The sequence below is a fragment of the Saccostrea cucullata genome, unplaced genomic scaffold (genome assembly GCF_032062105.1).
Source record: "Saccostrea cucullata isolate Sc308-1 unplaced genomic scaffold, CSIRO_AGI_Scuc_v1 ctg6388, whole genome shotgun sequence".
NCBI classification, from domain to species: Eukaryota; Metazoa; Mollusca; class Bivalvia; order Ostreida; family Ostreidae; genus Saccostrea; species Saccostrea cuccullata.
The window spans coordinates 2,033-25,142 of record NW_026928524.1 but is presented as its reverse complement, the minus strand read 5'-3'; the positions used below and the strand labels follow the sequence as shown (position 1 = coordinate 25,142).

The window sequence follows — 23,110 nt, the reverse complement described above, 5'->3', positions numbered from 1 at the left end:
CTTGCACACAGTTAGAAGTAACTAGGCTACGACCGGTGTCAATTTCAGCGAAACAGCACAAAAGAATGGTAATGAACTGAGGTGGAGGGGACTCCCCAATAATATGTGAAATGAACGTTACCGAAGTGACGTGACAGTCATGTAGTTGATGACAATAACCTCGTTTGTTACATTATGATTTCTTATATTGCTGCCTTAAAACGCTTCATTGATATGATTTTTATGTCAATAATTGCTTTTTTTTCAATATTTTCTTATTACTAATTTACATATTATTACAAGCTTGAAATGTACGTTACCTACTCATATTCTGAGGCAATCGTGTCTCTATAGTGGTGATTGTGACATATAACACAATGTGATTACATAGAGAATCTTTTTTGAAATAAACTGAAACAAAACGATGAATTTTTAAATGAATTTTAGATGAATTTTAAGCTTTTTATTAAACAGAAATATATCTTGAAATGTACGTTACATTTACATAGTTTTCTAAATCGGCATGGATATATGTTAAAAAAGACAGTAACTACAAAATAGAATTTTACTACATGTACATGTAAGGTTCCAGTATCTATTAAAAATGACAAGATTCCAAACTGATCGCTCTTAACAAAACAGAGAGAAGAATTTAAAGCATATATTTAAAAAATGTTTTTATACATCTGGATCAAAAAGTAACCTTTGTTTTTTGAAAGGAAAAATTAAACGCACGTTCGTATGCCGCGAAAATATGTTGCTGACAGAGTTGGTAGGATGTGCTGGTGTTAAGATGAGATATTCCAATTGTGATTTTAATGACTACATTTTTTTTGACATATTTTTTTGGACATTGAAGAAAGAGTAACGTACATTTCAAGCTACATTTTTGAACAAAATCACCCTCTACTTTATCGTCTTGTCATTATTCCATGTATTATAATTTGATGAAAAAAATCTGGAAACAAAATCTTCAGATACTTTCTTTCAAAGGTAATTGATAGAAAAATTGTTATCTTGAACTTCATTTTTTAAAAAATCAGAGAGGCATTTGTGCCCTTATATTGAGAATGGGTGCTCAGTTTATACGGTCTCATCCAAAGGACCGTCCCATTTAGCAGCCTTTTACGACAAACAAGGGGGTACTGAGGACCTATTCTAACCCGGATGCCCACGGGGTTTTAAATGCATTGTGTATCACCAAAAGCTTTATCTGATAGTTTGGAAGATAAGTAAAACAATATAAATATATCTTATTTTTCCAAAGGACATAGCTGCAGGATCCAGCTAAATGATATCATTTAGATATATCTTGTTTATAATTATCCAACGCAAACAGCTGTAAAAATTCGATAGAATGAAGCTAAGAGAATAAAACGTAATATCTTCAAACTGCATGACCTATAAGACTGACTTATAGACTGACAATAAATGTTTAGTCTTTAAAAATTCACTTTGTGTATGTATGTGCATGTATTTAAGTACTTATGATTCTGTTTTATTTTATTTAATTAAAATAATAAGTAAATGTGTTACCATACTGTTAAGTGCATAGGTTACCAGTATATGAAACTATTATTTAAGACTTTTTTTTACACAAAGAGTTTACTTTGCACATGTCGCATGTATTTAAGTTCATAAGTTTCTGTTCTTTTATTGGGTAGAAAGTTAACATACTGATACATCACTTAAATATACATAATACTATTATTTTTGGTCCCTAAAGCTTAAAAATGCGTATTTGAATGCAAGAACATAGATCAGAAACATCTATCCAAATAAAATGAAACCACAGAGACAATAATATTCAAGTAGAATTTCTGATCAGAAAAAGTAAAATAAAAAAAATATTTAATAAAATGCCAAATATATTATATGTTAAGTATGTCCAATTTTTTCTTTGAAAATATGACTTATACAAAGTTTACCTACACTTTTAAAGTAAAATTTGAAATGGATGTTAAGTAAATACTCTGCAGCGTTAATTTGTGCAACAGAAATCTTATTTAAACACAAAACGAAGCCCAGATCTTTAAAATACGCAGTGAGCCATAAGAGTACTAGTCATGTGCTCAAGAGATTTTCGATTGAAAATTTTGATAAGGTAACCTTTTTTTTGTTAACCATTTTGGAGAAATTATATGTGGATTTTTTTGAGGAATTTGCTTTAGCATACCTAAGGTATTTCTCTTTAATATTTAAAAAAAAACACGCTAACATTGTAATTTATCTAAATTTAACATTTAAAAAAATGAGAATTCTAAACAACCTTTGGCAACAAATACAAAGAGGGTCGTTTTTTGGATACAAGGCATTTTATACAGACCCATAAAACCCATGGAAGTGATGAACAAGACAGTTTCTTTTCCAAAAAAAAAATCAAGTCCTTTCAGGCGTCGGAAGCAAATTGAATGAGAGGAGGGGGTAATTAAAAGTGTAGGTAACTATTCCAACTTAAAAAAAGAAACCCCAATTTTCAATGCCTATATTATGTCTATCATTGCAAAAAAAAGGGGAGGGAGCTAAGCCCCATCTAGCCTCCTGTTCCGACGCCTATGAAGTCTTACAAGCATCAAATCTATATTTGTAACGAATTCCATGAAATACTTGATACCGGTATGTTTAATGTGAAGTTATTTTCTAAACAAGAGGCCCACGGGCCTTATAGGTCATCTGAGTATCATGTAACAACTTTCCAACAATTGAAATTGGTTCGTGTTTTAAATCAAACGCCACGAAATATACAATTTTGAAAGAAGCATCATTGTTTATCATAACTTTACACTTAGCATGCCTACCTTGGTTACTTAATACCCAGAGGTAGATCAGAGTAACAAAGAGAAAATGCATTTCCATATTATAACCAGTTGTGCTCCCCTCACCACAGGGGTCACTGACATTGGGGCCTCATATTTCAAAATTTTGGAAATGTTATCATAAATTTTAAATTTTATTTCATCAAAAATGGTTGATTAATAACAAAGAGCAGATTTCAAAGAGTTACTTTTTTCTGACTATGTAACCCCTCCTCCCACGGTACCCCTAGCCCAGAGGCCCTGAAATGAACCATTTTGGAAAACACACCTTCTTCATCATAAATATGTACCTAGATCATTGGCATAATACCCAGTAGCAAAGGAAAAGATTTCCAAAGAATCCATGCATTTTCACGATATAATCATTAGAGCAACGACCTAGCACCAGAACCCCTGATCCAGGGGCCTTGAAATTCATAACTTAGGAAGAAGCATCCTTCCTCATCATAACTATGTACATAGTTTATTGGTTAAACACCCAAGAGCAGAGGAAAAGACTTTAAAAGAATTTAAGCATTTTCACTATATAATCAATAGAGCCCCGCCCTAACACCAGAACCCCTGACCCAGGGCCATGAAATTCTCAATTTCGTAAGAAATTCAGCTTATTCAGCAAAACCATTTACTAGGTTAGTCCGAAATATCTGACGTTTTCCCGGCTTTTTCACTATTTTGATATTTTACATGCCAAGCAAGTAAAATATCAAAATCGTTCAAAAGCCAAGAAAACGTCAGATATTTCGGACTAGTACTTGGTTACTTTATTTAATGCCCAGGAGAAGGGAAGAAGATTTTTAAAGAATAAATGCATTTTCACTATACAATCTATTAAGTCCAACCCTAGCACTAGAATCCCTGACCCTGGGGCCATGAATTTCAAAAGTTTTATAGAAGACTAATGCTGATTACAGTCGTGTTAAAAGTTTGACTACTTAATGCCCAGGGGTATAAAAGAATATTTTTGAAGATTACATTAATTTTAGTGGTTTTGGCCCCATCCCTCAGGGACCATGAAATTAACAATTTTTGTTCCCCCTTAAGCTTTCTTTGTGTTTAAATTGGTTGAAATTGGTTGAGCGGTTGCATAGAAGAACTTGAAAATGTTCAAATAATAACGCACGGCGCACGACGACGGACAAAAACGGATAGCAATAGGTCATCTGAGTATACCCAGGTGGCAAAAAAAAAATAATTGAGTTTTTTAAAATAAAAATTAATGAAAAATTGATTTAACTTGTAACTCGTTTTATTAAAATCACTATGTCAAAATGGAAATCAAGAGTTTAATGGCTCCTTTTTTTTTAAATTTAATATGTAGATAAAATATACCAATGAATCCTCTTACTAGTGCCCAGGATGTGATACGATGCCATGTGTGCAAGACATCCGTAATAGAGATGCACTGCAATACATGCCTCATCAACCTATGCAGGGCCTGTGTGGAGGAACACATTTCAACTGACGAAGATACTGTCCATAAAGTGGTCAAATTTGAAAACAGAAAATCCGATCCCCTTTACCCTTCTGGTAAATCACGTCCCAGAGAGTCAACCTTGTATCTTAGGGGCCAAGGCATGAAGTCAGAACAAAACATACAAGAAGCAGCTACTCTACCAATGGTTACACAGTTTCTTGATAAACCAAAAATTTACACCACCATAAAAATGAAGTTTTCATTTTTATTTGGTCCTTACTTTGTGGCCATTTTAAATGATGATAAACTCTGGACAGGAGGAGCCGAAGATAAAATGTACCTCTTCAGCATCAAACGGGGGGAAATACTCCAGACAGTAGGAACCATGTCAAAGAACCGACCAGGGGGCATTGCAGTGACAAAACATGGTGAACTGGTGTATACTGATCCAATTGCAAAAAGTATAAACATAATGAAAGATGAACGCATTGAGTCTATAATACTACATAAGTGGATCCCTTACGGAGTCTGCTCTACCCCCTCTGGAGATCTTCTAGTGAACATGCACAATAATAGAGACGAGAAGTTAAAGGTTGTTCGTTACTCTGGCTCTACAGAGAAACAATCCATACTGCTAAAAGACAGAACCTCTATCTATGAACATCCTGTTCATAATCAAAATTGCATCAGTGAAAACGGGAACTTGGATATTTGTGAGGTGGACTTTAATGATAAATCAGTAATTGTGATCAACCAAGCTGGAAAACGGAGATTCATATACAGGGGTCAAACTCCCTCTCCCAAAAGAAAACCGTTCAACCCCAAAGGGATCACAACAGACAGTCGGAGTCACATCCTTATAGCAGATTATGACAATGACTGTGTTCACATCATAGATCGAGACGGCATGTTCCTCGGCTTTATAAATTATGGGCTAAGGGGCCCTTTTGGACTCTGTATCGATGCAAGGGACATTTTGTTTGTTTCTGAAATGAGAGACAATCAAGTGAAGAAAATCAAATATCAGCATTAGAATACATGAAACCATTGTTTGTGCTATGATGCTCAAGACATTTGACGTGATTTTCAACTTGTTTAAGGAACACAAAACCTTTGCTTTTCTTATTTTATATTTTAATAAATCGGAGTTTTTGAAATAAAAAATATATTCATCGGTCAAGTGGACCAGTGATTAAGTGAAATTCGCATAAATCTTTGACCAGTACATAAAACAGACTCCCATACTGTCCAGAGGTAGGATCAGGTGCCTTGGAGGGGTAAGCATCTCCGGCCAAGCGGTCACACTCGACATCAGTAATATATGTATTATTCAGGTAGACGGAATAGTCCACAGAAAAAAAATAATATAAAAGCATGGAATTTACAATTTGTATGGAAAGGTCAGTCCAAGAACGATTGCTTACAAGGTCAATATACCACAGAATTTACAAAATGCTGACTTTAAACAAGGTTGTTGAAATCCTTGTAACATCGACTTATCTGTTAGTAGCCTGCCTCAAGTTAAAAAAAATGATACTACACAGAGCATGCTCTTGGGTATAGAATGAGCTGGGAGATAAAAACAAAGCATATGCATGTTATAGCCAGAATTAATATAACTACATAAACAAGGAACGTTACCCACTGCAGCTGTGACAATGACAGGGGTTACTTACTCTTCTATGGCATCTGATCCAACCTCTGATGTTATTGTAGGTCCTTGTTCCATTTGTTTTAATTAAATTTGTGATAGTTTAATGGACTTCAGTCCTTAATTTCTGTTCCTTATCTTCATATTTTCTTAGCCTTTATAGTTTCTAGTCAGTGAAACATTCAAATAAGTAAAAAATACATCAAATCAAAGTAGGAATGAAAATGAATACCACATCATTGATACATCATCAGACGCAAGGCTACAGCAAAAGACTTTTTCTTTTAGAAAATTGTTTTGAATAAAATCTGCATCATATGGATACAAAAAAATGATCTGCTAATAACTACCCTCAGGACAACAGCCAAAATATGGCTAAAATATTGCCTACTCAGCGTAAATTGAAAAAAAATCAATCAGGACAACAGAGGTTCCATGTCAACTCATTGACATGAGACCCTGACAAAATTTCATCTAGTATTTTCCAGCTTGCGATAGCTTCTCTCATTGAGAAGCACCAATTAATAAATTGAAATCAATAGATAGATACACATAAAATGAACTTGTTATGCATTGTGTATCACCAAAACGTTTATCTAATTCCAAGGTAGGTTGGAAGAGAAGGAAAACAATATAAATATTTCTTATTTTTCCAAAGGACATAGTTGCAGTCAACCGTAAGATATCAAATGAAACTAAAAACGGGCACAATTAGCACCCATGGAAACAGATTGTTGGACGACTTGATCTGCAAAATTTACACTGAAAATGTTTATCTCAAACTTTTGCGAGCACCTTTTTATAATCCTCATATTGAAAGTAAAACCTTGATTCTTGAAAGACAAGTGACTCGAAAATTAACATCATTAAAAAAATATTTTATTTATGTCCATATCCCTGCACATTATTATGAAAAATAACTATTGTATACATAAAATAAACCTTTATTGACTACACAATATTCTGCATAACAATAAAGTGTTGTGAACAAAGTATTTGAAATATCTGCTGGTATCACACTTAATTAAGTTGCCAGCTTCCGACTTAATCCAAGTGTTGCCAGAACCAATCCAGGATATTCATACAGGAATCTGCTGCAGCCTCTACTGTATCAATAGGATGACAGTTGTCTTTGTAGCCAATCAACCTACGGAGAGAGATATTTTTTAAAATAAAAAAAAAAATTTATTTAATGTGCAAAATGCATTTCTTTGAACAAATATCTGATGTTTGTTTAATTATGATGAAATGATACACAGTAAAACATACTTATAGTAAAGTGCCAATTGGAATAAACAATTTTTCTTCCTGTATATAAATGTTATTTGTTACAACAAGGTTGGATATATCAGAGTAAAAGGATTGTCAGGTGTAAGATCACACAAGTTTGACTATATGTCAGGTGTTAAATCAGACAAGGTTGACTGTATGTCAGGTGTTAAATCAGACAAGGTTGACTGTATGTCAGGTATTACAACAGACAAGTTTGACTGTATGTCAGGTGTGTGATCACACAAGTTTGACTGTATGTCAGGTGTTAGATCACACAAGTTTGACTGTATGTCAGGTGTAAGATCAGACAAGTTTGACTGTATATCAGGTGTTAGATCAGACAAGTCTGTATGTCAGGTGTAAGATTATACAAGTTTGACTGTATGTCAGGTGTTAGATCACACAAGTTTGACTGTATGTCAGGTGTTAGATCACACAAGTTTGACTGTATATCAGGTGTTAGATCAGACAAGTCTGTATGTCAGGTGTAAGATTATACAAGTTTGACTGTATGTCAGATGTTTAAATAGACATGTTTGACTGTATGTCAGGTGTTAGATCAAATAAGTCTGACTGTATTTCAGGTTTAAGATAAGACAAGCTTGACTGTATATCAGGTATTAGATCAGTTTGACTGTATACCGGGTGTTAGATCAGTTTGACTGTTTACTGGTTGTTAGATAATTTTGACTATTTACTGGGTGTAAGATCAGTTTGATTGTTTACTGGTAATTAGATAATTTTGACTATTTACCGGGTGTTAGATAATTTTGACTATTTACTGTCTGTTAGATCAGTTTGACTGTTTACTGGTAGTTAGATAATTTTGACTATTTATCGGATGTTAGATCAGTTCGACTGTTTACTGGTAGTTAGATAATTTTGACTATTTACTGGGTGTTAGATCAGTTTGTATACCGGGCGTTAGAACAGTTTGACTGTATACATGGTGGTAGATCAGTTTGACTGTATACTGGGTGTTTAACCAGTTTGACTGTTTACTGGTAGTTGGATAATCTTGACTATTTACAGGGTGTTAGATCAGTTTGACTGAATACCGGCCTTGGTAATGGTAATTTAATTGAGGGTTTTGGGAAAGTAATTGTAATTTAATTAACTTTTTGACTGTTTACTGGGTGTAAGATCAGTTTGACTGTATACTGGGTTTTAGACCAGTTTGACTATTTACTGGTTGTTAGATAAGTTTTACTTTTTTACAAGGTGTTAGATCAGTTTGACTGTATACCAGATGTTAGATCAGTTTGACTGTTTACCAGGTGTTAGATCAGTTTGACTGTATACCAGGTGTTAGATCAGTTTGACTATTTACAGGGTGTTAGCTCAGTTTGACTGTACTATCTATACCTGGCCTTTTTGTTCCTGGCTCTCAGTTGCTTATAGTACTGCTCACCCTGCTTAGGAGGGACTCTGGCATCATCCAACCCCAGCATAATTAATAGGGGAGCCTCTACCTGCATAATAACAAAATATAGGAGCATTTTACATGTGTGAAATTTATCTATTGAAACATATATTCACAAATGTTTGAAGTTTAATATTTGAAAGTAAATTGGAAGTGTTCCTGCCTAAAATGACATCTTGAACAAGTGTAACATGTAACCCTACTCCGACTTTTCTAAAAATGTGATAACTGGCAAGTGTGGTGTCTCCATATGAGTGAAAAATTCTCGAGATGAACGTTAAACAACATACAATCAATCAGTCATTCAAGCCCATTAGATGAACAAGAGACCCATGGGCCACAAGGCTCACCTGAGTAACACTGGCCCTGCTGTTATTCACCAGATTTTCCACCTTGCAATACATATTGTAGCCCCACCCTACACCTGAAGTCATGATTTGAAAAAAAAAGAATTAGAATTTACACTTCCCAAGGATGATTCCACAGAATTTTTAGGTTTTCTGGCCCAGTGGTTTTTGTAAAGAAAATTTTTAATGAATTTCCCTATATATTTCTATTTAAATCTTGGTTTACAAGAAAAAATGTGACAACCAACTTACTGCAGTATAGATTTCTTTGAAGTCATCAAAGTACGATGTGTACAATGAATTACCTTATCAACATACTGTAATGGCGACTTGTTCCACATTTCAGTGAGTCTCTCTCCTGTTGGTAAAGCATCATGTTTGAATTCATATCCACTCTCTGTATAGCACCTACAAACAAACAAACAAAGTATCAATATACAGGAAAGTCAGCTTAAATTGCTCTCATAGTGTCCTTTTTTATGTTGCTAACTACAACAAGAGGCCCATGTGCCACATCACTCACCTGAGCACTGTGGCTGGGAAAAAGTAGAAATTGGATTATTATTGAATAGTTTATATCCAAAAGTAGTCCCATGACCAATCATGGCTTTGCTATTCTTGATAAGATAATTTTTAAAGAATTTTCCTATATATGTCTATGTAAAACTTTGATTGGCCATTGTGGCCCCGCCCTACCCCGGAGGGTCATGATTTGAACAAACTTGAATCTACACTACCCGAGGATGCTTCCAAATAAATATGATCAATTATGGCTTTGTAATTGTTAAGATGAAGATATTTGAAGAATTTTCCTATATATTTCTATGTAAAACTTTGGTCGTCCATTGTGGCCCCGCCCTACCCAAGGGGAGATGAAGATTTTTAAAAGATACCACCAAATTTTCATTGATTGCCAATTATCTCCCCTTGAATTAGGGCGTGGCCCTTCATTTGAACAAACTTAATTCCCCTTTACCCAAGGATGCTTTGTGGCAAGTTTGGTTGAAATTGGCCCAGCGGTTCTTGAGAAATAGTCGAAAATGTAAAAAGTTTACAACTACAACGACAGACAACGGGCAAATTGTGATCAGAAAAGCTCACTTGAGCCTTTGGCTCAGGTGAGATTAAAATTAATTTAAAAAAAACAAATTCTGTCATTTTAAACTTAATGCAGTAAAACATATTTATAATGAAGTGCTAGGAATGCATAATTTTGCTTATAAGCATAGTTTGTCATATCCAATAAGTTTACAATATATTTCTGAGACATGTGGGATGAAAATCACTTTGCTTCATTATAAGTGTGTTAGCTATAACCATGTTTTCCTGTATATTTTATCAGTTGAAAGTATTAAAGTATGATGTTCAGAATTCTACTCTGATGTTCTAAAATATATGTTGAAACTTGTTAAACAATATATTTAATGTAAATAGAATCATTAGATGGTAAAGACAGTATATGCATGAAGGTGATTTTGTTCATACCAATCTGGAATATCTGTTGTGGCCAACATGCCTGTGTAAGAGAAAGGGTTAATTATTAAGATATTAGCATTATATCAGCTGATTCAAATACAAAAATGATTTTTTAAAGAGTTACAGATTTAGAAATGGAATTTTATTAGTGGCTATAATAATGTATCTGTGTTTATACAACAGGGCGTTTGCATTATGCAGGATATACAGGGATATCTTTTTATCATGACCTTCAATATGCTTAATTTTTTTTACTTTGATGCACATTGTGCTTGGTTACTGAATGATTTACAGAGAAAGACCATGCAATGTATTTAATTAGATTTCCTACCTGCTATGTCTGTAACTGGATTCCTACAACATGCTGCCTTGTAAAAATTCTGTAGAAAGCAGTGAAGTTTGACATTAATATAACAGACTAGATGTATGTGCACAAATAAGTTAGATGCTTTATTGATTATTCTGATTAAGAATTATAAAGTGAAGAAAATATCAATTCATTTTTAATATAATTTGTACATGCCAAGACAAAGAGCACTTTAATTTCACAAAGGATTCTGATTATAGAAAGAAACATGCACGCTAACTCTCAATTCCCGCCTACATTTTGGAACCATTTAATTCAATATGAATAGCAATTTGGCCATAAAATCTTTGTTTAATTCAAAGAACAGTTCAATGGTAATTGATAAATTGTCTTAACACCAACCTAAACATATCCATAATTCCAGCTCTTGAAAAAAGGGGGGTAGACGATTTTTTCCATTGAAATTGGAGTTTCAAGCATCACTGTATTTTAAAATAGTCTTGGATATGATTAAATGTTCCTTATATCTTTTCTTTTGTTTTAGGGAAATAAATAAAACATAAATATATCAATAAAATATAATGTTTCAGTTGTAATCGCTTTGAAATTGGTGGAAAATAAGTATTTTTATCATTTTTTTGTGAATAAATATATGCCCCCCCCTCCCCGTGTCACACAAAAAGCTTTGGAATGAATTTGTGAAGTACCATTCCATATTACCTGTAAAAAGGAATTTTTGTGACACAGGGGGGAGGGGGGGGGGGGGGGGGGGGGGGAGATGTTTTAAAAATATTTTCCATTGAAACACAAGTTTTACCAAAATTTTAGAGTTATCTCTCTTTGTTTTCCCAAATAAGTAATGTTTTATGAAAATTCAGATAATTATCTATAAAAAATATTAAAAATTCATCGAATATGTTAACTTTTGAAAATTGACTTGGAGGTAGGCGGGAGAACAATACTATCGTTCGCAGTTCTTCACATTCACTTTGTATTCATAAGTCACAAGGTTCAACTCTTTTATTATAGAATTGGGAATTTTAGATAATATTTATAAAATATCAATTCCATGACGGTATATTTTTGAAAGATGTTGATTTGGCAACTCACTGGATATCTAACCAGTCATTTGTGTTCTAACAATGCACTGGATACTGACCAATCAAAAAAAAATTTCAAACTCACTTACTGGATATTGACCAATCAAATGTGTTGTTAGAAATCCTCCATGAGATCCACCAAACACAGCCACCTTGTTCTTGTCTATTTGATCTAATTTGACAACACTCTCAGCAACATCCTAATTTTGAAATTCAAATAAAACAGTAGGGTGTCTCATAATTATTCATTATACATTGATTAAAAACTTATAACTCTTTTGTCTTTCATTTTCTTTGACATAAATTACTTATCAAATTTAGAAAAGAAACACTGAGCGAAATATTTATATAAATCTCTCAAAACTATTTCAAAGGGAATAAAGCTTATTAACATGATTAATGCTCATAAGTACATGTATATGTATACTACGTACTTGAATTTAACCTTTTTTCAGTTCATTTGAAGATAGATGCAATTGATTTAAAAATGGGTAAAGATACCTGAAATTCATGACTAAAACCAGCTATTGGTTCTCTGTGACATATTCTTATACCTGACAATCTTTGACATCCATGTCTCCCACATTGCCGGGTAAAGACCGCAGACTGTCATCTCCATAGCCGATAGAACCTCTGTAGTTAACTGTACACAAAAAAACAGACATTCATGATTCATTTACTGTAAACCAACTACTATTTGTGTCATTTTTTATTCAGGATTTGTCAGTTTGGAATTTTAATCAATTGAATTTAGCTGAAGGGACTTTACCTTTTCATCATTAAATAGACAAGATTTCAAAGTACACAAGACTCAGATTAAACAAGTTTTACTGTATTTCCTCAAAATGACTTACTTTTAACAATTGCAAATCCACAGAGCGTAAAGACTGCAGGAAGAAGGAGGAAATCTGTTGTCAAGACAGAATGAGGTCCGCCTGTAATTAAAAAAAATGTCCTGGTTTACTTATATAGTACTACAGGGTTTGACATTAACGTTAGTTTTAGACTAATACATTTTCATCTGGACTAATAAAATCTGTGGCTAATTAGTCCAAACGGACTAATAAAATTTTTGAAAAAAAAATAATAATTCACCGATGTTCAATTCTCGACAACTTTCACTGGAAAACCCTGTATGTATTTTTAGCTTTCTAGCCTCTTGGCAGGAAGTGAAGTAATTTGGAGTCAATATGGTGCTTAATTTTAGGGGCTTTTAGGACTCATTGGTATGATATTAAAAAAGCATTTGAGCAATCATGATTTAGTATGGCAGAAAAAGAAAGATGGTGGATGTTTGTATGATGTAATCATGTAAAGAGAATTTTGAACAAGTTAGCGAGATTTCAACAAATCTTAGCGTAAAACATTTCACGTAAATGCTTTGTTTAATTGATAAAAAATATAAAAAGTACAGTGAAATGTTTATTGTAGTTAAAGATTTAATTTGATGGACTCATAAAATTGCTCACAGACTACTAAAAATAAAGAAGTACTAGTCCGGTGGACTAATGCCTAAAAATGTTAGTGTTGAACCCTGAGTACTAAATCTTTGTCTGAGAGCCATAAAAGTGGGGGAGGGAAATGGTGGGGAGGGGGGCATTGGTGATTTTACACAGGTTTAGCAGGATTTGAAGTGTTACTGGAAGTTTTACCACTTGTTTATGGTATTAAAAGAAATTTGAATTGATACCATTGTAATAAAAATGCACTCACCATGTGGAAATACAATTAATGGGTGTTTTCCTTTGTTGGTTTTTGGTGTGACTAGAATTGCCTCATATTCATGTGTACCTGCAAGATAAAATAAAATAAATCACTTTCTTTGTTATGAATCCCCCCTAAAAAACTTGAACTTATCAATACTTGAGTATGTAATATCAGAATCAAAAGTATTACAATGTTATCATGAACTTGATATGGTTTCTTTTTTGCATCAGTTGTCAGAATCAGCAAAATTATTCTACCAAATTTAAGATTAGGCAAGATTGAATTCCAAATTTGGTGGTATACATGTACTTGTGTTGATTCTGAATTCCATCTTAGGAAGACCTACCAAATTTAGGATGGGGTCGATTTGTTGGCTTAAATTTCAAAATTTCAAAGTTGATGTCTAAAGTTGGCTCTGGGTCGTCCAGAGGATGGAACACAGCTGAGGATTCCTGACCACTTTCTGGAAGTCTGCATATACTCTGTAAACAGATCAATATCATAGAAATAAACAGATAGATATAATAGAAAAGGTTACTGAAAACTACAGAAGTTCTCAATCTAGAATTTTACTCCAAACCTGGATAGTGGTAGAACTGAAAAACCAAAAGTGATCCAGTAATAAGGACAGACCTGATTTGAAGAATAATACAACTACAGATTAATTTTGAGGATTCATCCTCAATATCATGAACAGTCAGAAATCTGAAGGATTCATTTTCAGGTGGGGTGGGGGGTCTTTTGATTATTTAAATGATTTTGAAATACTGATGTAAAAACTTTTTACTTCTACCATTTACTAGAAAGATTTTCTCTCAGACCAATAAAGTTTTCTTTAATATGCACACTTACAAAGTATGGTAACTGGTTTATACTGGACTGCATTACTAGCATCCTGTCTTGGAATATATCAGTGACCTTCAGGCAGCCATGAGATTCTAAAAATAAATGCATGCAATTCATATTTATCATCATGAACATTTATAATAAAACCACAAATTAACTTTGTAATTCTTAACAATCACTACAAATCTTTAATACAAAAAAATCTTTCATATTAGTACTTGCTGATGATACTGTCATTTCAATAGCCATTTCCTTTGAGAAGATTTATCTGTTACTATAAGGATAGAGTTGAGGACACTCACTAGAGAGAATGGGGGTCACTTTCTTTGTCTCTGTGTCTACCACCAGGATTCCCTACAATAAACCAGAAATCTCTGACAAGACTGTAGCTCCACTGTATGTCTAAATATAAATTATTATGATTGAAAGAGAGAAGTGGCTGCTGAACTAAAAACTGTGTAGCTTTAGCAATATACCTATTGATGGATTTATGATTATTGGAATAATCTATTTGCAGATAAAGTTTTACTGAAATCAGAAATCAAATATTTAGGAAAACTGAGTAGCATTTAAAATGCAATCCCATACATTTCATGACTGTATCCCTTATTTTAGTATTTACCAAAAACCTTGTAAACCTTGGTTTTTTATACCAAAGTCAAAGTTTTACTGGAATTAGTCTGTAGATTTTTGAAAGAATTTCACAGAAATGCTTATTTCTAGTACTCATGGTGACATCATTTATTTAAATCTAAATCTTACAAAAAGAATTTCGTATCTTAATTTGTTTAGTCTACCTAAATACACTAGAAATATGTCCATAGGACATAAATGCCCTGCCAGGGGTATATCAGTAATGCAACATGAAAATTTATATTAGTTTATGAAATTTGATCAGAATATCTTGAATAGTGATGCACTTGAATTGCTTACATCAGTATGTATCAGCATATGAAGTTTGACATGAATTTCTTTAAAGTGAGGTCAAGGTCAAAGGAAATGCCAAGGTAAAAAAATGTTTATGCAATTGAAAAGCTCTCATCAGTATGTATCAGCTAGCATATGATGTTGAGAAAAATATTATGAATGGTTTATTTTAAACTGACTTAAACACAATTTGATAAAAGTGAGGTCATGGTCAAATGAAGGTCAAGGTGAAAAATGTTAATGCAGCTGAATGCTTACACCAGTATGCATTAGCATATGAAGTTTGATACTAATTTAGGAAAAGTGAGGTCAAGGTTAAAGGAAAGGTCAAGGTTAAAAATGTTGATGCAGTTGAATATCTCTCATTACTTAGTATCAACATATGAAGTTTGATAAAAAATATCTTGAATGATTTCTTTAAAACTAACTTAAACACAATTTGATGAAAGTGAGCTCAAGGTCAAATGAAATACCAAGGTTAAAAAATGTTGATGCAGTTGAAAAGCTCTCATCAGTATGTATCTGCATATGAAGTTTGACACTGATTTAAGAAAACTGGTACATGTATGTTTAAAACTGAGCTAAACACTAATTTAAGGAAAGTGAGGTCAAGGTCACAGGAGAGGTCAAGGTCTTAAAATGTTGATGCAGTTGCATAGCTCTCATCAATATCTATCAGCATATGAAGTTTGATGAAAATAGCTTGTCAATGAATAGAATGAATAATTCTTTGAAACTGAGCTTTGAACTAAGTGTGATGGAAGGACAGAAGGACGGAAGACGGACATGACGAACACTATATGCCCCGGCCATATTCATGGTGGGGCATAAAAATGAAAATGTAACATCATAAGGGGGGTAGCATTTTGAAAACCTCTTATCAGAAAAAAGCATATGATTAGGCAGATGATGGACACTTTTTCATTGCAGATATTTAAGCCATTAGAGATAGTAACATTACAAAGTTGGGGAAATAAACTGTGATATATATATGGTCTGTTCATTGCCCTTCTGCAAAAATATCATGCTTTGAAATGAGAAAAATTCATTCAAAATCTTAATTAACTCTGCAGTTTAGAAAAAACATGCACAAAAGTTTGTTTGCTAAAAAGTTTATGATTTTAACTGCCTTATAGATTACTACAATTATTTAAAGAAAATGCAAGCTTAGAAAATATTTCAGGCTTGTTTCCTGAATTTAAAAAAATGAGCAAGTCTGTAAGAAGAAAGTTTTACAGAGTTTGAAATGTGAAAGAACTGATATGAAAACTTATGAGATAAACTTACCACTTCACTTCTCCATACACTGTTAAAGATGACGCGTTTTCCATCAGGGGCCCAACACCGCTGAGGTAATGACATACTGTAAATACCAGGAAATTCCTCCCCTGGTAACAAGAGGAGGAGGTCGAATTTAAATGCAAACCATGATTTTGAGAGACAATAGGTAGTACATTTAAGTACAATGTAACTTCTAACTCAAATCATATATATTGAACTGATTTGTGCTTTTTCTACCCAATGTGCTCAGGTGAGCAATGTGACCCATGGGCCCTTTTTTATTTATAAACATATCCTGGTATTCACCTTTACTTTTTTTCATCTTCTTCTCAATTAAGTTCACTTTTATAACAAAATTTCAAAAGACAGACCAATTCTCATTTATTCATTTAAAACAGACATCAAAGAATTGGAGAAAGCAATGTTGCCCCTGTTACTGAAAATGAAACTGCATGTGTATATTTTTTTTCAATTTTGCAATCATACCTTTAGGATCTTTAACAACATCCACCAGTACAGCTAGTTTTCCTGACTTCATATCATACTGGAAAAAAATATTGAAGGGGTACTCAATAGATGTGTTTACCACTGAAATTTATACAGAAACTGTGTCTTCATAATAAATAATTTGTTAAATGTTGCAGTAATATTCAAAATGTATGTAAAATCAAAATATCTTACACAAGTATATGTACATGTAATTTTTAATTAACATAATTTTTGAGAGACTGAGATTGATTGAGAGAGAGAGAGAGAGAGAGAGAAAAAGAGAGAGAGATTAAGAGATTTTGAGAGATTAAGAGAGAAATAGCACCACTTACCATCATCAGCCTAGAACACTGGTAGTGTGGCCCTCCTACATCATTGTCAAGGTAAATCAACTTAGACCCGTCCAGACTTAACCTTGGTAACCAGCTAGCCCTGCCCTCTTCACTCAACTGCTCTTTTTGGATAAAAAACAATATACATTTAAATGTGGTTAATTAGGATTCCTTAGCCAAGCAAATTACTTGAAAGTAAACTTACTTATGGATGATTTTTTGGAATCCCAAAGATATATTGCTGACCTGAAAAATTAAACGACCTGATCAAATATAAATTAACTTTGCATTCAACAATCAGGTTATACATACATTTCACAAATTATGGTCTATGAACAGATGTGTATTAATTTTAAATTATCACAGTTTAGAAAGCACAGAAACTATAAATAACTTGCTGTCTGATTGGACAATAGGTCAGTCCCAGTCTGTATGGGTCATGCTTCCATCCCACAAATACAATCCCATCATCTGGAGTCCAAATGGCCTGTATTGTTATCATAATCATAACTGTTAATCATATTGCTTTTTATAGAGATGTATGCAAATGACAATGTTGATGAAAGTTTTATTTATACAGTAAATTCCTTATTTTATGCAAGTATTTAATGACAAGAAAGGTTTTTGTTTTAGACTTTCCTAAGAACCAAAGTGAGTGATTTTACTTTGCGAAAATATCTTGTAAGGTTTATCACATTATGCAATAATTAATTCCTAGCTTGTGTACATTTAGGAATCCACAGTATATAGCTGGCCTAATAAAAAGAATTCTTGATTTTAATGTTCTTCAGTAATAAAGTACACAATTTTTACCTGTCCAACAGTGAGATCATCAGGAAGGGTGTCCAGTGTATTTATATCTCCACTGTCTAGGTCCAGGACATTTAATGCCAGCTTGTGTTTTCCTACCAGCTGTTCCCCCCAGTCCTGTTTAAAATCATGTTCACGACCCTGAGAAAGAAATAAAAGTAAGTTTAAAAACTTTCAAATAATGAATTTTTTCTAAATTACAGTTAGATGTCTGTCGGTACTTGTTATACATCAGGAAGATGGGCCATGAATCATAAATGAGCATAACTTTTGACCTTGGATTCAAAATAATCGTGTTCTAGGCAAATGTCTATCAATTTACCTTAACATGGTAAAAACATTATAAGTTTTCTATAGACAGTTAATGACACTAATAAATATTAAAAGTCAGCACATTGCTTTAATCCAAAATCTGACTTGCAAGGAAATTGCAAGTATTCAACCTCAATTAACATTTTACAACTAAATTTTCAAAAAGATTCAAATTAATGATAAGATTATTATTACCTACTGTATTAATTCTAATTCATGTAAGTGTTACTGCATTTCAAGGGAGAAAACTCTGTATATACCCTGACAGGAGGTTCCTCATCAGATTTATCTCCCTCTCCCTTCTTGGAATCAAAGAAAGACACGGTCTTGGGAGTCTTTCTCTCTGAGACATACAATAGCTTTGTTTCATCTTTAGACCAGTGTAGACACCCAAACTGTCCTGTAGAGAAAAGTCAAATTTACTAACTTAAAAGCAAGCAAATAAAAAAAGACCTCTCAAAGTTTGGTTGGTCAATGAAATGAATCAAAAGTACCGTACAGCGGGTTATTTTAGCGGGTGCTAATTTTGGCTTATTTTGGCGTTTTGATAGTAGCCCGCTAAAATTTTAGTCGCTAAAATAGTAAGTCCTTTTCTGTGAGTGTCGATCTGCAAAGAGTTAAAACTCTGTGTCCGCTAAAATAAATTACGCCAAAATGAATGGCATACCTTTGAGCAGGTAAAACGCCAAATTTTACACCCGTCAAGAAAACCCGCTATACGGTATTTCAGATAAGCTTCACTTAATGAAATTTCACATATCATATTACCATCCTTGGTGCAAATCTTCCCATGTTTCTCTTTGCCTAGAATGTCAAACTGTTTTATCTTTTTGCAGTGATTCCAAATCTGTATTGGTAATAAAAAAATCAGTAAACTTTTGTCCTCAGAAGAAGGTCTGCATGTCTGTCTGCATGATTTAAAAAATCATCTCATGAATATTCAGAGAACATATGTCCATTGTATTTTAAATGATCTTTTTGCTAAAAGTACAAGATGACCAATACACTTTAACTTCAGTACCTCAAACACTGATATTTTGGATACCATAGATATGTTAAAGTAACTTACAAGTTGCAACCACTTATTATTTAAGCATTTTACCCTTTATATCTTTAGCTAAATCAATAAATACATGTGTATCTCCAAGTTCTTTCATCAGTTGCATTTGGATAATGAGTTTAGCTTTATGTGCATATTCTCTCATTTTTTTGTTCCCACCTCAATGAATTGTTTTTCCTCTCCTCCTTTTTTTGGCGTGAATTTGCGAACTACGGCATTAAATTTCCCTGAGGGGGCTTCTTCATTATACATACTGAAAATTCATCAAAACTTCTAAAATAAATTTCAAGATAGGTTTTCAAAGAACAAACAATATTCTTAATACCAGAAGTATATTTTAAAACACAAAGAAATTATACAGTATTTTTCAACCACTATTAAAATGAGCCGCAAATAGTTTTATAACTTATTTTACTTCTAAGTACCACTTTTTTTAATATCATTTTATTATAACAAAATTTTACTAAAATTTTAGATCTATACTTACATATTACTATCTGTTGTAGAAATCTTCCTGTGAATTACTTCAAACTTGGCAGGACTGCTTTCATTGACGAGGTAACTTTTTGTGAACTTGACCTTCTCCAATCTGTCAAGGTCAGTCTGGTTCCAGACCGAGTTAACCACAATCTGGCTCTGTATGCCATTGTAAGAGAACCAGGCTACCACCGGCTCTGGGTGGGAAACCAGTCGCTTGTAAACCTCTATGGCAGTAGTGAGCTGTTAAAAGGAAAAAGGAATCAGCGAACTTCAATCTGTAACTGCATTACTCAGAAATACAACATTCAATAGGAACACTTTAGAACTATACAACAAATTTCTCAAGTTTGTAACTGAATAACACAACATTATGATCCATTTTCATAATGTGAAATAAAATTATTTGAAAATTTTACATCCAACGATGACGTACATGCATACTTAATTAAATACATGTGTCCTTAACTATCAATGCATAAGATTGAGCAGCTTCACAGTCACCGTGTTCCAATTTTGCACACATCTCAATGATAGAACTATGGGTGTGATTTGATATTACACATTACAGTCGGCAATCTGTCTGAATTATCCATACATTTAACCTACATTTTCCAGTGTTAGCATACTGTAAAATAGAAAATACCTTTGTTTCAACTAAATCTTGTTTTTCTTTTTTTTTTTTTTTAAATTTAAGATATATTATGGACACTGTTGAAAAATAATTGGATATATCATTTTAAGTCCCCCCTCCAGATATATGCACGCACTGAAAGCTTTAACAATGAAAAATTTGGTATCCTAGCTTGCATAGATCAATGTCTGAGGAAACAAGGAACCATTTTATGTCCCTAAAAATGTAGATTCATATCAGTGTTTGCCCTGTTCAACCATCTGTCTGTTTGTCCAACAAATATTTGATTTAAGGTAAAGCAATGGCCTTTGTCTTTTACAAGTATATTCCTTATGACAAGACCTTTTTTTGACCTCTTGACCTTTGAGTTTGACCAACTTTTGCCAAATTTTACCAAATTTTAACTTTAGAGCTCTTGACCTTTGAGTTTGACCAACTTTTGCCAAATTTTACCAAATTTTAACTTTAGATGTAACTTTTGAAAATTATTTCTATGGCCTTCATACTTCAGAGATGTTAAATTCAATCTTCTGAGAGAAGACTTTTCCTTGAATGCCAACATTTTTACCCCAGCTTGGACCTTAGCTTTTCAATTTGACATACATGTACTTTGTCCAATTATCCAAATGAATTCTTTCAGCAATAACCAGAGTTCCCATTATGCCTTGCAAATTGCATCTTGCCAAAAAAATATGTTTTCACGGAAGCAACAAAAGTTCAACAAAAAAATAATCATTCTGATTTCATGGATTTTGCAGAAAACAATAAGTTAAACACTCTACAGTAAAATATCAATGTATAAGCTTAATATGCTTTTGGTAACGCAACTTACAAAGATCTCATGTGACGTCAGAGTCTAGATGTACAAAATGTAAAATGTTACGTGTGCTACTCAAAGCGCTATGAGGAATCTTTCTCAGACATATGTAAATTAATAAATGAAAAAATATGCCTTTCCCAAGGACACAACGTCGATCCGCGGCCAGGATTCGAACTCAACAATTAGCACCATCAAATATAGGACTGAAATTAAAAGGTTTCACAAAAGTAAGGGCATGACCCTTAATTTTTTTCTGTTGAGTATGTATATTTTTAATTTGTTGCTATTGTAGTTACAAGTAAGGTTAAAAGTTGAAAATTGTTGCAGGTTATTTTGAGATTGTGAAACCTAAACCTGACACTAATATCTTTTATTATACAGTTTATTTATAGTCTCTTTATAATCTATACATTTAGTCAAGCGCAAACAGTTCATAACGCTACATATTCACCGGATTTGAAGCCGTATTCACTGGAGGGTCAGAGCGTGTGCATCGCGGCATTGTGGCGTCACAATCAGTATCTCAAACAACCTTGTAAACAATGCATGGTTACAACAGTCACAGCCAGCTATGTATATCTGGCAGGAAAAATGTCTGACAAACCTATCACAGGATTATTTTTATAAACATAATTTGGACGTCTTACACATTGTGAAACTCAAAAGGACAACACGGAGGCTACAAACTGTAATCATGACATTTTTAAAAAATTTTCAATGATGTAGGTTTGTAAATGAAAATGTCGTCATGCAGCCTTCATTGTCTTATTTATTCAAATTCGGACAAAATAATAAAGCAATTATGGACTCTTTTGGTGCTGAAAATGGTTTAATTGTCATTCACCAGAAAAATATCAATATTGACATCAGCTTCGCCTATGTCAATATCGATATTTTTCTGGTGAATAACAAACCATATTCAACATCATAAGAGTCCACATGGCACAATTGTATAGTATTTAGAAAATCAGAACATGCATAAGAACGCAATGAAACTCGCATCAGCCATCTAAGTCTTCTCAATGGTACATATTTATCTGTAATCATGATAAAAATATATTCTTATTCTTTTTAAATTGTAAAAACTATTATAAGTAACACTGTTGTTTGTTTCTGTAAAAAATTTGAAGAGTGCCTTTCACCCATGCTTACTCAAATAAGATATGAGATCATAAGACCTGCATGGTGGCAGTAATACGGCACGTAGCAGTCTATACACATGCGATATGTACACAAATCATTGCATGTCGTGGTCTGCTCCAAAGTTATTTGGATGCAGTATCAAGTTTAAGTCCACTGAATTATTCATTTTTAATTAGTAATTTCATCTACATCTATATATTACCTTTGCATTCATTTTAGTCAGTTATCCAAGTCTCTACCAAAAGTAGGTCAAGGTAAAGTGAAAGTAGCGTTATAGGCCTAAAAAAAAAAGACTTGCGTCAATTTTATATTCGATAACATATATAATTTTGGGATTTAAGAAAATTGTAGCTACAATATCCACTGTAAATTAAGGACCACAAATCTTAATATTGAACAAGTTTAAAAAATCGTCTGAATCATGTGATTTTATAATTTGTAACTCCTTTTCGAAGAACGACTTGTCAAAAAATCAAGATGGCAGCTC

At 33.2% G+C, this 23,110-nt stretch overlaps 1 protein-coding gene across 1 annotated transcript; it reads right to left on the bottom strand.

Annotated features, from left to right (window-relative positions):
• Nucleotides 1–6,843: 6,843 nt before the first annotated feature.
• On the bottom strand, nucleotides 6,844–22,892 carry LOC134277852 (acylamino-acid-releasing enzyme-like). The gene is made up of 23 exons (XM_062760151.1): nucleotides 22,826–22,892; nucleotides 20,037–20,269; nucleotides 19,709–19,802; nucleotides 19,258–19,336; nucleotides 18,750–18,889; nucleotides 18,181–18,318; nucleotides 17,766–17,854; nucleotides 17,573–17,613; nucleotides 17,368–17,489; nucleotides 17,033–17,090; nucleotides 16,553–16,653; nucleotides 14,641–14,692; nucleotides 14,345–14,430; nucleotides 13,839–13,974; nucleotides 13,499–13,576; nucleotides 12,640–12,720; nucleotides 12,340–12,428; nucleotides 11,875–11,985; nucleotides 10,710–10,758; nucleotides 10,388–10,418; nucleotides 9,208–9,310; nucleotides 8,498–8,604; nucleotides 6,844–7,007 (listed from the first exon to the last, which is right to left on the bottom strand). The coding sequence occupies exons 1-23, from the start codon at nucleotides 22,835–22,837 to the stop codon at nucleotides 6,905–6,907; spliced, it is 2,133 nt and encodes a 710-aa protein (XP_062616135.1). The 5' UTR covers nucleotides 22,838–22,892; the 3' UTR covers nucleotides 6,844–6,904.
• Between the last annotated feature and the right edge of the window lie 218 nt (nucleotides 22,893–23,110).